At 44.3% G+C, this 14,363-nt stretch overlaps 1 protein-coding gene across 2 annotated transcripts in view; it reads left to right on the top strand.

Annotated features, from left to right (window-relative positions):
* Positions 1 to 6,885: 6,885 nt before the first annotated feature.
* dnaaf1 (dynein axonemal assembly factor 1) overlaps positions 6,886 to 14,363 on the top strand; it is a 38,116-nt gene continuing 30,638 nt past the window's right edge. The window contains exons 1-4 of one of the 2 annotated variants that reach the window (XM_033035956.1): positions 6,886 to 6,938; positions 7,409 to 7,477; positions 8,640 to 8,811; positions 11,137 to 11,274. In XM_033035956.1, coding sequence (XP_032891847.1) covers positions 7,435 to 7,477; positions 8,640 to 8,811; positions 11,137 to 11,274 — 353 coding nt within the window. In that variant the 5' untranslated portion in view covers positions 6,886 to 6,938; positions 7,409 to 7,434. Of the gene's footprint in view, positions 7,478 to 8,639; positions 8,812 to 11,136; positions 11,275 to 14,363 lie in introns of both variants that reach the window. The other variant, XM_033035957.1, reaches the window with a different exon arrangement.

Below are 14,363 nucleotides of genomic sequence, written 5' to 3' on the forward strand. Positions count from 1 at the left end.
AGGCATTACTTACTGCAAATGGTGGCTTGGGTGCATTGGCTTGAAGTTGAAAGGCACCACTTACTGCAAATGGTGGCATGAAATTGAAATGCACTCCTTACTGCAAATAGTGGCGTGGGTGCATTGGCTTGAAGTTGAAAGGCACTACTGTAAATGCACTTACTTCCTGTTTGCACTGTATATTAATTTTAGATAAAACGCTACCACTTACGGCTGTGAGTTTTGGCCATCTTACTCAGTCCCCCCTCCGCTGAGCAGGTGCAGAGAATTCTTCCCATCAATGAAAAATAAAAGTGTTATTAGTTTTTTAAAAAATGTTGAGAATCTCTCTCCTGTCAATCACTCCATGAAAGCCACACCTTTTCCGGTGGGGGGGGGGGGGGGGGGGGGAGAGAGAGAGAGGGGTTATAAAACCCAGAAGTGTGGGTGTGGCTCAGTCTCTGCAAGATGGAGGAGGGAGAGGTCACGACTCGCTGTCTTTAGTGGCTTTGCACCCTACTTCAAATGGTATGAAACTGCACTTGAATTTGGTGGCCTTGCACCCTGCTAGAAGTGGTAAGAAACTGCACTTGAATTTGGTGGCCTTATACCCTGCTTGAAATAGAATTTCAAGGATTAGCCGTGAGTCAACTACCAGCCCAACAGCGCCGCCCCCCCCCCCCCCCCCCCCCCCCCCCCACACAATTGGCCTCCAATATTAGAATTGGTGGAGAGGTGGAATATTGCGTTGGATGACCAGCCCTCCTGTGTGATGCTGGGACCCAACGGGTCCCACTTAGTCTAGTTATATTATAGTTTTTTTTAATATTCTAATCCTCTTGAAATAAATACTAACATTGCATTTGCCTTCCTCACTACCGATTCAACTTGCAAATAAATATTTTGGGAATCCTGCACCAGCACTCCCAAGTCCTTTTGCATCTCAGATTTCTGAATCCTCTCCCCATTTAGCAAATAGTCCATGCCTTCATTCCTACACCAAAGTGTATGGCTGCACACTTTGCTATGCTGTGTGTTCACACACCTTGTATGAAGTGTATCACCGCACACAATGCCACTTCATACAAAGTGGCCAATGTACTTTCGCCACTTCTTTGTCCACTCTCCCAATCTGTCCAAATCGTTCTGCAGAGCCCCTGCTTTCTCTACACTACCTGCCCCTCTACCTATCTTTCTATCATTCGCACACAAAGCCTTCAATTCCATCATACAAATAATTGAGATACAAGAAGAGTAGCGGCCCCCCTGCGGAACACTACTAATCACTAGCAACCAACCAGAAACTCCCTTTCTTCGCACTCCTTGCCTTCTGCCATTTAGCCGTCTATCCATGTAAGTATCTTCCTTCTAATACTATGTGCTCTCATCCTCTTTAGCAGCCTCACATGCAGCACCGTATCAAAGATCTTCTAAAATCCCGGGTAAAAACATCTGGTGACTCTTCTTTTTCTGTCCTGCTATTTCTTCCTCCAATAACAAATTCATCAGGCAAGATCTCGTCTTCACAAAACCATGCTGACTTTGGCCTACTTTATCATGTGGTTCGAAGTATTCGGAAACCTCATCCTTTATAATCGACTCAAAAATCATAACAAACACTGTAGTCAGATTAACTGGCCTATAGTTTCCGCTCTTTGGATATTCAGCTCCCACCTCCAAGTCATGTCAAGTTTATTTGTCACATACACATACGAGATGTGCAGTGAAATGAAAGTGGCAATGCTCGTGGACTTTTGTGCAAAAAGACAAACAACCAAACAAACTATAAACACAATCATAAACACACATATTCTTTTACATAATAAATAATGGAAGGAAAAACGTTCAGTAGAGTTAGTCCCTGGTGAGATAGGCGTTTACAGACCGAATGGCCTCTGGGAAGAAACTCCTTCTCAACCTCTCCCTTCTCACCGCATGGCAATGGAGGCGTTTTCCTGACCGTAGCAGCTGGAACAGTCCGTTGCAGGGGTGGAAGGGGTCTCTCATGATATTGGCTCTGGAGTTGCACCTCCTGATGTATAGTTCCTGCAGGGGGGCAAGTGAAGTTCCCATAGTGCGTTCGGCCGAACGCACTACTCTCTGCAGAGCCTTCTTATCCTTGGCAGAGCAATTCCCAAACCAGATGGTAATGTTCCCGGACAAGATGCTTTCCACCGCCGCTGCGAAGAAGCACTGGAGGATCCTCGGAGACACTCTGAATTTCCTCAATTGCCTGAGGTGGTAAAGGCGCTGCCTTGCCTTACTCACGAGTGCTGAGGCGTGTGATGACCATGTCATATCCTCGGAGATGTGGACTCCCAGATATTTAAAACAGTTCACCCTATCCACAGGATCCCCATTTATCCTCAATGGAGTGTACGTCCTCGGATGATGTGCCCTCCTAAAGTCCATGATCAGCTCCTTCGTTTTTTTGATGTTCAAGAGGAGGCTGTTATCCTGGCACCAGAGTGCTAGATCAGCCACCTCCTCCCAGTAGTCCTTCTCGTCGTTGTCTGAGATCAGGCCCACCACCACAGTGTCATCAGCAAACTTAATTATTGAGTTGGAGCTGAACTTAGCCACACAGTCATGTGTGTACAGGGAGTACAATAGGGGACTGAGGACGCAACCCTGGGGCGATCCTGTGCTCAGGGTGAGGGACTTCGATGTATTCCCTCCCATCTTGACTACCTGGGGCCTGGCAGTGAGAAAGTCCAGGACCCAGGCACACAGGGAGGTATTGAGCCCCAATTCCATTAGCTTCCCGGCCAGCCTGGTGGGGACTATCGTGTTGAAGGCTGAACTGTAGTCTATGAACAGCATCCTCACGTAGCCCCCCTTCTGGCTGTACAGATGGGAGAGAGCGGTGTGCAAGACCTGGGAGACCGCATCGTCCATGGATCTGTTCGGACGGTATGCGAACTGCAACGGTCCATGTTCCGAGGGAGGAAGGCGCAGATGTGTTTCTTCACCAGCCTCTCAAAGGATCCTCTTTCAGTGATATCTCTGTGATACCCACAACATTGTACCTAACAATTTCTATGTGCCATAAGCTCAAACGCTGGCCATCTGAGAGATTACATTTTGTCTCACTTGCCTTAATTGCCCCAGAAGTGCTGCGGTTGCATTGGGGAAAAAAAGTGTTGGATTTATGCAGTCGTCAATATCTGACACAGCCAATAGCTGAATCTTAAAATGTTAATATTATTCTCCATGCCTAGCTGACTCTCTGATCCCTGCAAATAATGCTCCAAGTACAACTATTCATTAATTGGCATTCCCTGCTATACAGGGGGATTGTTTCTGGAGGGACACGTTAGCCCTGGTTCAGGGAGCACTGGGAAGCCTATTCAAGAATGCAAGCTATAGTTGTGTACTAGAATAAGTGGGACCTGTTGGGTCGCTGTCACAGAGGAGGTTTGGTCCACCAACACAATATGCCACCACTCACCCATAGCCCCCAACTGCACAGGCACAGCTCATTTCCCCTCATCCCTAGCACACTCCGCCTCCTCTTCACCCTCCCTCTTCTTTCCCATCTCCTCCTCCCCTCCCCAATCCCTCTCTCCCTCCTTTCCCCTACCCTCAATCACTCCCTCTCCCTACCCCCTCCTATCCCTCCCACTATCCCTCCTCACCTGCCGCACTGCCCTCCGCTCACTCTATTCCCCACTCCCCCCTCCTCTCAGTGTATTCCCCCTCCTCATCTCCTTTTCACTCTCCTCCTACCCTCCCCCAATCCCTCCCTCACCTCTCCTTTTCCCTACCCTCAGTCACTCCCTCTCTCCTTCCCTCCATAAATCCTCTCCCTTCCCAACTCCCCTGCTCTCCCTCTATCCCCTCTCCTCCCCCACACTCTCTCCTCACCTCCCCAGGATCTCGAGGTTGCCGCTCCTCTCCCTTATTGCGTGCCCCGGAGGAGCATCAGCCATCGGCGCCCTTAGAGCAGGCCTCAGATCAGCCCGGAAGCACCAGCAGCAACGGCCGAGCCGGCGTGCGGGCAGAGCTCAGAGAAAAGACGGGGGAAGAACCATGGGGGAGAGGGGGGTATCACAGGGGAGGGGGACAGAAGCCAGCGAAGGGGACCAGAGGGGAAGGGCTGGAGCTGCAGGGCGTTGCGATGGCGGTGTGTTGGGACTCACCGTGGGCGCTAGAAGCTCTCCTCCGCCGGGATCAGACTCTCCGTTTGGCGACATCTCCAATGCCGGGCCGCTTCCGGTTCCTCCGAAAATGATGTCTGGTTTCAATGACCTCTGCCGACCACCTGCAGCGTCCCTCAGCTTCAGTAAAGACTCGATAACGCAGGAAGGGGCAGACTGTTCCAGGGAGTGACAGGAGAAGAGACCAATCCGCGCAGCGCTGACTGGCAGGAGAGGAGATCGATCTGTGCACGCGCATTTTTTACGATATTTAAACCTCGCTAAGTTTTACAATATACTACCAATCGGAACCAAACTTGTTGCACTCGCAACACAGGAGAACGGTGGGTGAGCTGACGAAAATTCATAGTGCTGTCGTGTACCGTTTTTGCTGAAGTAGAAAAACCGAGCAAACTGGAAGAGCACAAGATCAGAGTTTTTGTTATGTAACAATAAAATATATTATATAAAATAATATATATAATATAAATAAAAGAGAAGTAGATAGATGTATAGATAGATAGATAGATTATGTGTAGATAGAAGATAGATGGATAGATAACACTAGTTTGGAGGGTTAAGCCTGACTTCCTTCCCCTGAATTTGCCATTGATGATGTTTCAATTATTCATCCTATCAGTAAACATTTAGGTCATCTGGATGGTCCCAGATGATAGTCATTTGTAATCTCGTGGTGATGACTGCATTTCTTTATGCTTACCTGAGGATACCTTTGAAACATTCTCTGACCTCTTCTTGACTGGGTGCCCTGACTGCACTCAGGCACAATTCCATGCTGCAAAAGGATGGGTTCAGCGTCCACTTTTCCATATTTCCCTTTAACATTGGAAGCCATTCGGCCTTTCAAGTATTGCCAGTTCACAAAGAAATCACACTCCCAACTAATTTGCTTTGCAACATATTCTCTGTGCCCTCTCTTCAATCCTATCATCTCCAGTAGAGATAATTTACAGCGGCCGATTAAGCTACCATTCTGCACATCTGTGGGATGTCGGAGGAAACTGAAATACCTCAGGGAAACCTCATACAATGACAGGAAGAACATAGGGTATCATGCACACAGCACAGAGGGTCAGGATTCAATTGGATTGCTGCAGGTAACAATTGCAGCTGTGCCACTGTGTCCACATGATATGCAAGTTACTGTATGGTAATCTTACTATTGTAGTGAGACTAAGCAGGTAGAGCAAAATTTTCTTTATTAGTGAAACAACACTCAAACTGCACGTGTACTTGGTCAGGAATAAACGATCTAAGCTCCTATTGTCGTGAGGAGCACTACCTACTGAACATATTGAAAAGCCCGCGAACGAACCCCTGGTCACGTAACAGTCGCGACCAATGACAAGGGTTCTGAATACACAGCTTCACCACTAGGTGTCGCTACACGACGCCCTCCAGAACCCGAGGAAAGAAAACGAGCTCAGTTCGCAATAACCAACCTGATCTCCCGGTGGCTCAGCACTTCAACTCCCCCTCCAATTCCAAATCCGAACTTTCTGTCCTGGGCCTCCTCCATGGCTAGAGTGAGTCCCACCATAAATTGGAGGAGCAGCACCTCATATTTCATTTGGGTAGTTTACACCCCAGCGGTATGAACATCGACTTCTCCAATTTCAGGTAGTCCTTGTTTTCTCCCTCTTTCCCCTCCCTAGCTCTCCCACAGCCCACTGTCTCCGCATCTTCATTTCTTCTTCCCGCCCCGCATCAGTCTGAAGAAGGGTCTCGACCCAAAACATCACCCGTTCCTTCGCTCCATAGATGCCGCCTCACCCGCTAACTTTCCCCAACATTTTTGTCTAACTTGGAGAAGGATACTTAGTTTCCAAAACATAAATGTAAGGTATTTTACAAGCACCATTAATAATTATTTTCCATGGCCATAGGGCAGGCGGGATCACATGTGCCTAATCAATTGTGAGCTTGGTTTCAGTTTGAATGATGCAGTGTTGACCTGGCCAAAGGTTACCTATCCATTTTGGGTCGTTTAATTTAGTTTTGAGATTCAGCATGGAAACAGGCTTTTCCTTCCACCAAGTCGACGCCCACCATTGATCACTCTTTCATACCAGTTTCATGTTTTCCACATTCTGATCCACTCCCCACACACGAGGGGCAATTTTTCCAGTGACCAATTAACCTACAACCCCTCACACACAGCTGGAAACTAGAGCACCGGGAGGAACTCACATGAACGCATGAAGAATGTTTAATCTCTGCAAAGAGATCAATCAGGTCAGAATCAACCCCATGGCATTGTGAGGCCAACTGCGCTACCATGCTGCCCTTCATAGTCACGTTTGTTCCCGATTTATGAACTTTCAGCCATCTCCATTCGATTCCAGTTACAAGAGGAGAGTTGTTTGTTCGCAGGCTGTTGATAATCAACCTGATTTTTCAGAAACGGCCCCATTTCCCTGTAAGTCGACAATTACCTGAATATCTGTCCAGGCCAAGCACACACATTCATTGCAGCGAGACAAAAGTGCTGGAGAAACTCAGCGGGTGCAGCAGCATCTATGGAGCGAAGGAAATAGGCAACGTTTCGGGGGCTCCATAGATGCTGCTGCACCCGCTGAGTTTCTCCAGTACTTTTGTCTATCTTCGATTTTCCAGCATCTGCAGTTCCTTCTTAAAGTCATATTGCAGCAACAAGTTTCTTGAAATGACTTGTCCTGGGGCTCGCGGAGAATCGCATTGCGCATGCTTCGCTGGAACCTCGCGAGGTCCATGCCGCTGAGAATTGTGGGTTGTTGTGGGCTGCGTTGCCCTGGTAACGGCGGGCACAGGACAGCGGAGGTAACTGGGGACTAAAGTTTATAGAGCGGGGCTTTAAAGATCTATGATCTTTGCTGGGGACCAGTCGCCTGGCGTGCCAACCCCCGGGCCTGGGGTGTTGTAGTGTTTACCCCGCAGGTTTGCACAGTATCGCGGGGTTGCTGGTGTCTTATAGTCTTGTGTGTAGGAAGGAACTGCAGATGCAGGTTTACATCGAAGATAGACACAAAAAGCTGGAGTAACTCAGCGGGTCAGGCAGCATCTCTGTAGAAGATAAATAAATAGGAGACGTTTTGTGTCGAGTCTCTGCTCACTTAGGGATGATATCTCTCTGACTTGTCTGGTCGAGCCTTGTGTGACTCTGGATACAGCAATGTGGTAACTTCTTCACAGCTTCCTCAGTTCAGGATCAATTGGGGACCACACAAAATGGAAAAACCTGTGACGCCCATATCCCATGAATAAATAAATGTATATTTTTTGTTGTTTAGATTGCAGATCATTTATTTTGTCAGGAATGGGAGATGACAGCATGGAAATAGAAGCTGGGAACCACCTGGGTGAGTAAGCTTGAGTAGGTTTTTGAAATGATGCTGACATCTAATTTTTCATTTAAGAGAGAAGAAAGAGAAGCCAGTCTTTCTTCAGTCTAATAATATCTCACCAGTGGTCTTCATCTATCAATACCATAATATTTAACATATTTGCTCATTTGAACAATTAAAATAATTACCTGCTTGCTATCACTTACTATTTTGAAGGGAAATTCCTCTATTAACACCATAACGTAAGTAAGCTGGGAACAGAATCAGGTTTGGCTGTAACTTTGGTTCAGGAAAACATATCATGTGTATAGACACAAGAAGCTGGAGTAACTCAGTGGGACAGGCAGCATCTCTGGAGAGAAGGAATGGGTTACGCTTCGGGTTGAGACCCTTCTTCAGACCTGTGTTAGTCTTACAGGTGGCGAAAAAGTTCAGATCAGAAAGAAGTGCAAGGGCTGCAAGTGGTAGATTTGGAGTCTTTTCTTAGCCTATGAAACATCCATTAGCTTATGGGGCCCATGCAGTAGTCTGGTAACAGCGGGAAAGAAGCTATTCCTGAATTTAGAGTTGCATGCTTTCAAGTTCTTTTATTGTCTGCCCAGCGGGTGAGAGGAGAAGAGGTAATGAGCGGGGTGTATGTTACCCTTGATTAAGCTGGCTGTTTTCATTAAGTAGCGTAAAGTGTAGAAGGTGTCAATGGGGGGTGGGGTGAGGGGGGGGGGGGGGGGGAGGTTTACATAATTGACTGAATAAGGGATACTGTATTTCAACATATTTTGTTTTGCCAATGATTGCTGACCGAGGAGAATGGTTGATTGGTTTGGAGTTGTATTGTGTTTAAGAGAACAAATGCATCTGGCAATATTCCAGATTACTGGGTAGTTGCCAACATGTAGTGGAACAACTTGGCAGGAGACATGTCTGGAGCTGAAACACAAATTGTCATCAGCATTATCACTTGAATTTTGATTGGGCTTAGAGTTGTTTGAGGTATGTTAGGAATATGGGGCAAAATACATCTTGTCCCACCGCTCTGTAACAGAGATACATCCTAGAGATATCATTCAGTGAAAGGCTGACATTGCACACCACTGCCATATTTGAGCAAGTATTTCAAATCAGAAAGAAATTACATGAATTCCAACCCTTTGCACACTTTTACTTAATGTATTTACAGGTGTGGAGCAACCCTTTTGTGGGAAAGGAAGTGAAGCTGTGAGAAGTGATGGAAAATGCAACCTGCTGGAAGGTGACCATCTGTTTGATCAAGGAGAAGTGAACGGCAAGGCAATTAGTGAAATCAAATGCACAAAGGACCGGGAAAATGCCACGAAGGCCATAGGGTCCAGGTGAGGATCTTGTCCTGGTCAAACTGAGTTATTATTCCCATTTATTATAAGTAACCCAGTAAGTATTGCCAACCCATTAGTCATATATTTTCAATAGGAACAGTTAAAATGTGCAAACTCTTTTTCAAAAGTCAAAGAAACTATAGACATTTTAAATTAAAGCAGAATTTCTTGGAAATACTGAAAGGGCGGAGTTAACAGCAAAGCAGAACCAAGAAATAAATAAAGAAGCGCTAAGAAATTGAGAAAGGAAGCCATGTAGTGTTGTCTTCATTTGTTGCGGTATAGAGTTAAGAATCAAGAAGACAGGTTGCAGCCATAAAAAAACATAAAATAGGCTGCATTTGGAGTATTCCATGCAGTTCTGATTGCCCCATTACAGGAACTATATGGGGGATTTTGGAGAGGGTGCAAAAGAGGTTTACCAGAATGTTGCCTAGATTAGAGGGTATTAGCTAAAAGAAAAACAAGAGAGGCACAGATCAGGGGGGCACTCAGAACATTTCCCCAGGGTGGAAATATCATAGGTTAGAGGGTATAACCCTCTAACAGATAGAGGGACAGGTAGTGTAGCAGTAGCAAGGTGTCTGCAGAAGTACTCGGACAGGTTGGGAGAGTGGACAGAGAAGTTGCAGATGGGATACTGTATTGAAAAGCATGCAGTCATGTACTTTGGAAGAAGGAATAAAGGCGTAGACTATTTTAGAAAGACGAGAGGATTCAGAAACAAGTGGTGCAAAGGGACTTGGGAGTGCTGGTGCAGGATTCCTAAAACATTGATCTGCAAATTGAATTGGTAGTAAGGAAGGAAAATGCAATGTTAGCATTCATTTTAAGTGGACTAGAATATAAAAACAGTGATGTAATGCCGAGGTTTCATAAGGCAATGGCCAGACCTCATTTGGAATATTGTGGGTCATTTTGGGCCCCATATCTGAGGATGGATGTGCTGACGTTGGAGAGGGTCCAGAGGAGATTTACAAGAATGATCCCAGGGATGATTGGGTTAATATATGCTGAGTATTTGACGGGTCTAGGCCTGTACTTGTTGGAGTTTAGAATGATGGGAGTGGACGTGGCCGTGTTTTTATTAGTGAGAAAGTCTAGGACCAGAGGGCAAGCCGCAGAAGAAAAGGATGTACATTTAGAAAGGAGATGAGGAGGAATTTCGTTAGCCAGAGGGTGGTGAATCTATAGAATTCATAGGCATTGTTAAAGCAGAGATTGACAGCTTCTTCATTAGGTAGGTTGTTAAAGGTTAAGGCGATAAGGCAGAAGAATGAATTTGAGAGGAAAAGATAGATCAGCGATAGTTCATTTGAATTGAATTGAATTGAATTGAATTCCTTTTATTGTCATTCAGACCTTTTGGTTTGAACGAAATTTGGGCTGTTAAATATCTTTAAATTTCATGATTTACCCCAATTTACTACTTTCCCCCAAAGTCTAACTTATCCTTATTCATAACTATCGTAAAACCCATGAAAAAGTCATCATTCACAAAGTGCTGGAGTAACTCAGCGGCTCATCAGTATCTCTGACGGACCTGGATAGGTGCTTTTCAGGTCAGTACCCTTCTTCAGACTTCTTTAATCAAGGCATTTGACAAGGTCCTGTTGGATCCTGATCTGAAACATCGTCTATCTTTGTCATCCTGGCCTGCTGAGTTACTGCAGCACTTTTTGTAAACCAGCAAGTGTATTCTTTGTGTCTCCTGCATTTACATACCATTTGTTAATATATATGATAAACATTATAGTTTTCGGTATTGATCACTTGGGTATGCCACTTATCTCAAACTTTGAATCAGAAACATATCCATTCACTACTACACTTTGCCTCCTATCACCAAGCCAATTTTGGAACCAATTAGCCAGCTCATACTAGATCCTTTATGCCTTAACCTCCACCACCGTACCATGCAGGATCTTTTCAAAAGCTTTGATTAAAAAATATTTATCATTATCCTTGGATAAATTTCACGATGTTCTCTTTGAAAATGTTGCTGATACAATGCATATACTGTACTGTATCTCTAATAAACCAAGTGACTTTTGCAGGGAAAATTCTTGATTTGAATCCCAAACCACACAGCAATACAAATTTCTTACACAATTCTCAATTATTGTCTGATTCATCTTATTCACCCTTCTGTTTATTCTCACACACATCAGATGCCTCAGAAAATTAACTGGTCTTTCCATAAAAATTGCACAGCCCTCTTTGTTTGTCCATCAGAACGTGGTTTATGTAAAATAGAGTAAATGGATGAATGTAATCTTTTTGTAAATTTTGCTGTTAAGTCAATGCACACTTTTCCTTCAGCAAAGCGACCGATCTGATGAGAAGTGATGAAAAATGCAAAGGTGACTATCTCTCTGAGCTGGAAAGTTCTAAGCGCATGGGGATAAATGAATTCAATTCAACAGAACATAAAGAGAATGCTGAGGACTTGGGGCCAAGGTGAGGAACTTGTCCTATTATTGTTTCTGTGGTTCAATTGGTATCCTGTAAACTACAATCCAATAATATAATTTTATGCTGGGATGAAAGAGATATTCATTTGACTACATTTCTCTGTATTTTCACTAATGCCTTGCAAATCATCACATTTTATTTAATTATTGCATTTATTGAAAACCTTATTTGAAATTTTACTTGTAATGTAAGGAGGGTGGAGTGAGAGGTGATATGCATAGTGGAAGTTACCATTGTCACCCCATCAAGTGAAACAGATAATGGTCACATGATGCGAGATTTGGACAATGTTCGGGCATACGCAAATAAATAACAAGTAATATTACAGACGTGCCAGAAAATGTCCACCTTCAACAAGAGCAATTCTTGTCATTGAATAGCATTTTCATTGCTGCATTCTCCACCTTATGTATCACCACTGATCAGAAATCCAATTGCATAACCACTTTCGGAACACCCAAACGTTGGGTACTTTGCAGAGTAACTCCCCTTCTGACATCCAAGGCCTTTCTACCACAGTGGAAAGTGAGAGTAATGGAATGCCCTCCACTTGCCTAGATGAGTGCTGTACCAGAAACGCTCAAGATGAGCAACACCTTCCAGAACAAAACAGATTACTTTATTGAAAGACCATCAATGACCCCAAACTTTATTTGCTCTAAGGCTTACTTATTGGCTATAAAATATAGCGTGTGCACTGGCCTGAGCTCTTACGACATCAGCTCCCAAACTCCTAACCTTCACCATTAAGCAGGACAAGGGCTGCATGGGAACACCATCACCTCCAGGTTCTCTGTCAAGTCTCATACTATCCTGTCTTGCAAATACATTGTTGTCCTTTCATATTTGGTTCCAAGCCATGAAATTCCTGCCCATAAGATTGTGAGAAGGACTGCAGCTGTTTAAGAAAGTGGCTCACCATCCCCACCTTCTCAAGGGCAATTAGTGATGGAAAATAAATGTTGGCATTGCCTGCAATGCCCAGATTCAGAAAAGGAATTGAGAAAAACTATGAATGCAGTATTTTCAATTGAGATGCAAATGATGAATGGAGTAGCGTTTCATTCAATCACTCTGTATTACACTGCTGCTCAGCTGGTTTACCAGTCCTCTAAGGAGGAATGGCACTGTTGGCTCTACCATCAATAACAAAACAAATATTTGTATGTGACTTTAGAGCAATAAAGCACCACAAGCTTTTCAAACCGAATTTAACATAATGCTGTGTTTGAGCAAATTACTGAGTAGTTGGTCAAAGACCTTCCTGAAGAGGATGGAAAAGTAGAAAGATAGTCAGATTTGGTGATGGAAACTCAAAGTTGGTCTTGTTAGCTGAAAACAAGGCCAAATGTGAGCAGTCAAAATCTGGGATTCTCAATTGAAGGAGCAGAAATACTTTGGAGGGTTGGAGGATCTTACAGAGAAAAAAAAGGAGAGACATGGAGTGATTTGAAACCATGAATGTCAGCATAAAAACAATTATTGCTAAGCAGCAATTGATGCAGGTTAGTGAATACAGGAGTAATGAATGATCATGTTTTGGCACAAGTCACATCTGAAATATGGTGGCTTTGGAGAGAATCATGAGGAAATCTGCAAGGAAGTTATTGGAATTCTTGTCTGGAGGTTACAAACGCAAATTAAAAATGCAAATGCTGGAAGTCAGATGTTTAAACATAAAATGCTGGGAAGGTTCAGCAGGTGACGCACCATCTGTTGAAAGGGAAATAGTTTTAATGTTTCAGACTGAAATCAATTGCCAGAAAAGTGAGCAAACAAAAGTTAAGTTGTCAAGTTGGGGAAGAAATCTATGAGTTAGTGAGGTAGGGTTGCCGTGGAACTGTAGAAATCATGCAGTCAATGGGCGCAATTCGAGAGTAATAGCACAAGCAACAAAATGTTAGACTGCAGGGCCGATGGTGCAAATAGAAACAAATAAATGAGGCAATACCACAGGTGGATGACTCGGGCAGCACACTGGAGCAGCGGTACTGTTTGCTGGCTTACAACACCAGAAACCCTGGTTCGAACCTGACCATGGATGCAGTCTGTATGGAGTTTGTACATTCCCTCTGTGACCGCATGGATTTTTCCCAGGTGCTTCGGTTTCCTCCCACATCCCTGCATGCAGGTTTGTAGGTAATTTGGATCATGTACATTTTCTCTAGTGTTGGATAGAACGAGTGTATGTATGGGTGATGATTGGTCGGCGCAAACTCATTCTGCTGAAGGGCCTGTTTCCAAATTGTATCTCTAAAACAAAAAAAAAGGAAAATTGTAGCAGAAATGGACAGTTATAATACAGAAAGAAAGTGAGTTGTCAGAAGTTGTATAGTGGGATATCGTCTGAAAGGCTGTAATATATTTAGAATGGAAGATGTGCTGCAATTACTTAAACTGTTAGGCCTCATAACCACAGAAAGATGGATCAGAGTGGAAGTGTGATGAAAAACTAAAGTGGCGTTTCACAGGAAATTCAGGATCAAGCTGGACTGAACACGTGCTTTGCAAAGTGATCACTGAATTTGCATCTGATTTCACCTGTGTCGAGGAGATCACATTGAACTCCAAATGCTGTACACTGGAAGAAGTGGCACGTCTGGAAAGAGAGTTTGGGTCCTCAGATGGTGGAAAAGGAAGAGGTGAAAGGATAGGAGTATGGGAAAACATTGTGAGGTTGTTGTTGATGGAAGAGGTCTTGTGATGGAGTCTAGTTGCAGCTTGTGGGGGAACAAAAGCAATAAATGTGGTGGCCATGGGATGCAGTATGAAGATCAGGAAAATATCCTTGCTCTGTTCAGATGAGGGTGAGAGTAGATTTTCCACACGGGTGCCTCTGAAATGTCTTCTTCCCCCACCATAGTGGACATGCCAAGGTTTAGGAAGAAGGAGGACAGAAGCACCTTTGTGGAAAGTCTGATCTTCAAAGCAAATATGACTGATGTAGGAACTGGACAGTGGATATAGGAGGCTGGGTGAGGGAAAGATGTCCTGGATAGCTATGTGAATCTAAAGGCCCATAATGGATATTTACAGTAAACATATCCCCTGAGATGGAGTAATCCAGATTTTGT

Source organism: Amblyraja radiata, chromosome 17, assembly GCF_010909765.2.
Source record: "Amblyraja radiata isolate CabotCenter1 chromosome 17, sAmbRad1.1.pri, whole genome shotgun sequence".
In the NCBI taxonomy this organism is placed as follows: domain Eukaryota; kingdom Metazoa; phylum Chordata; class Chondrichthyes; order Rajiformes; family Rajidae; genus Amblyraja; species Amblyraja radiata.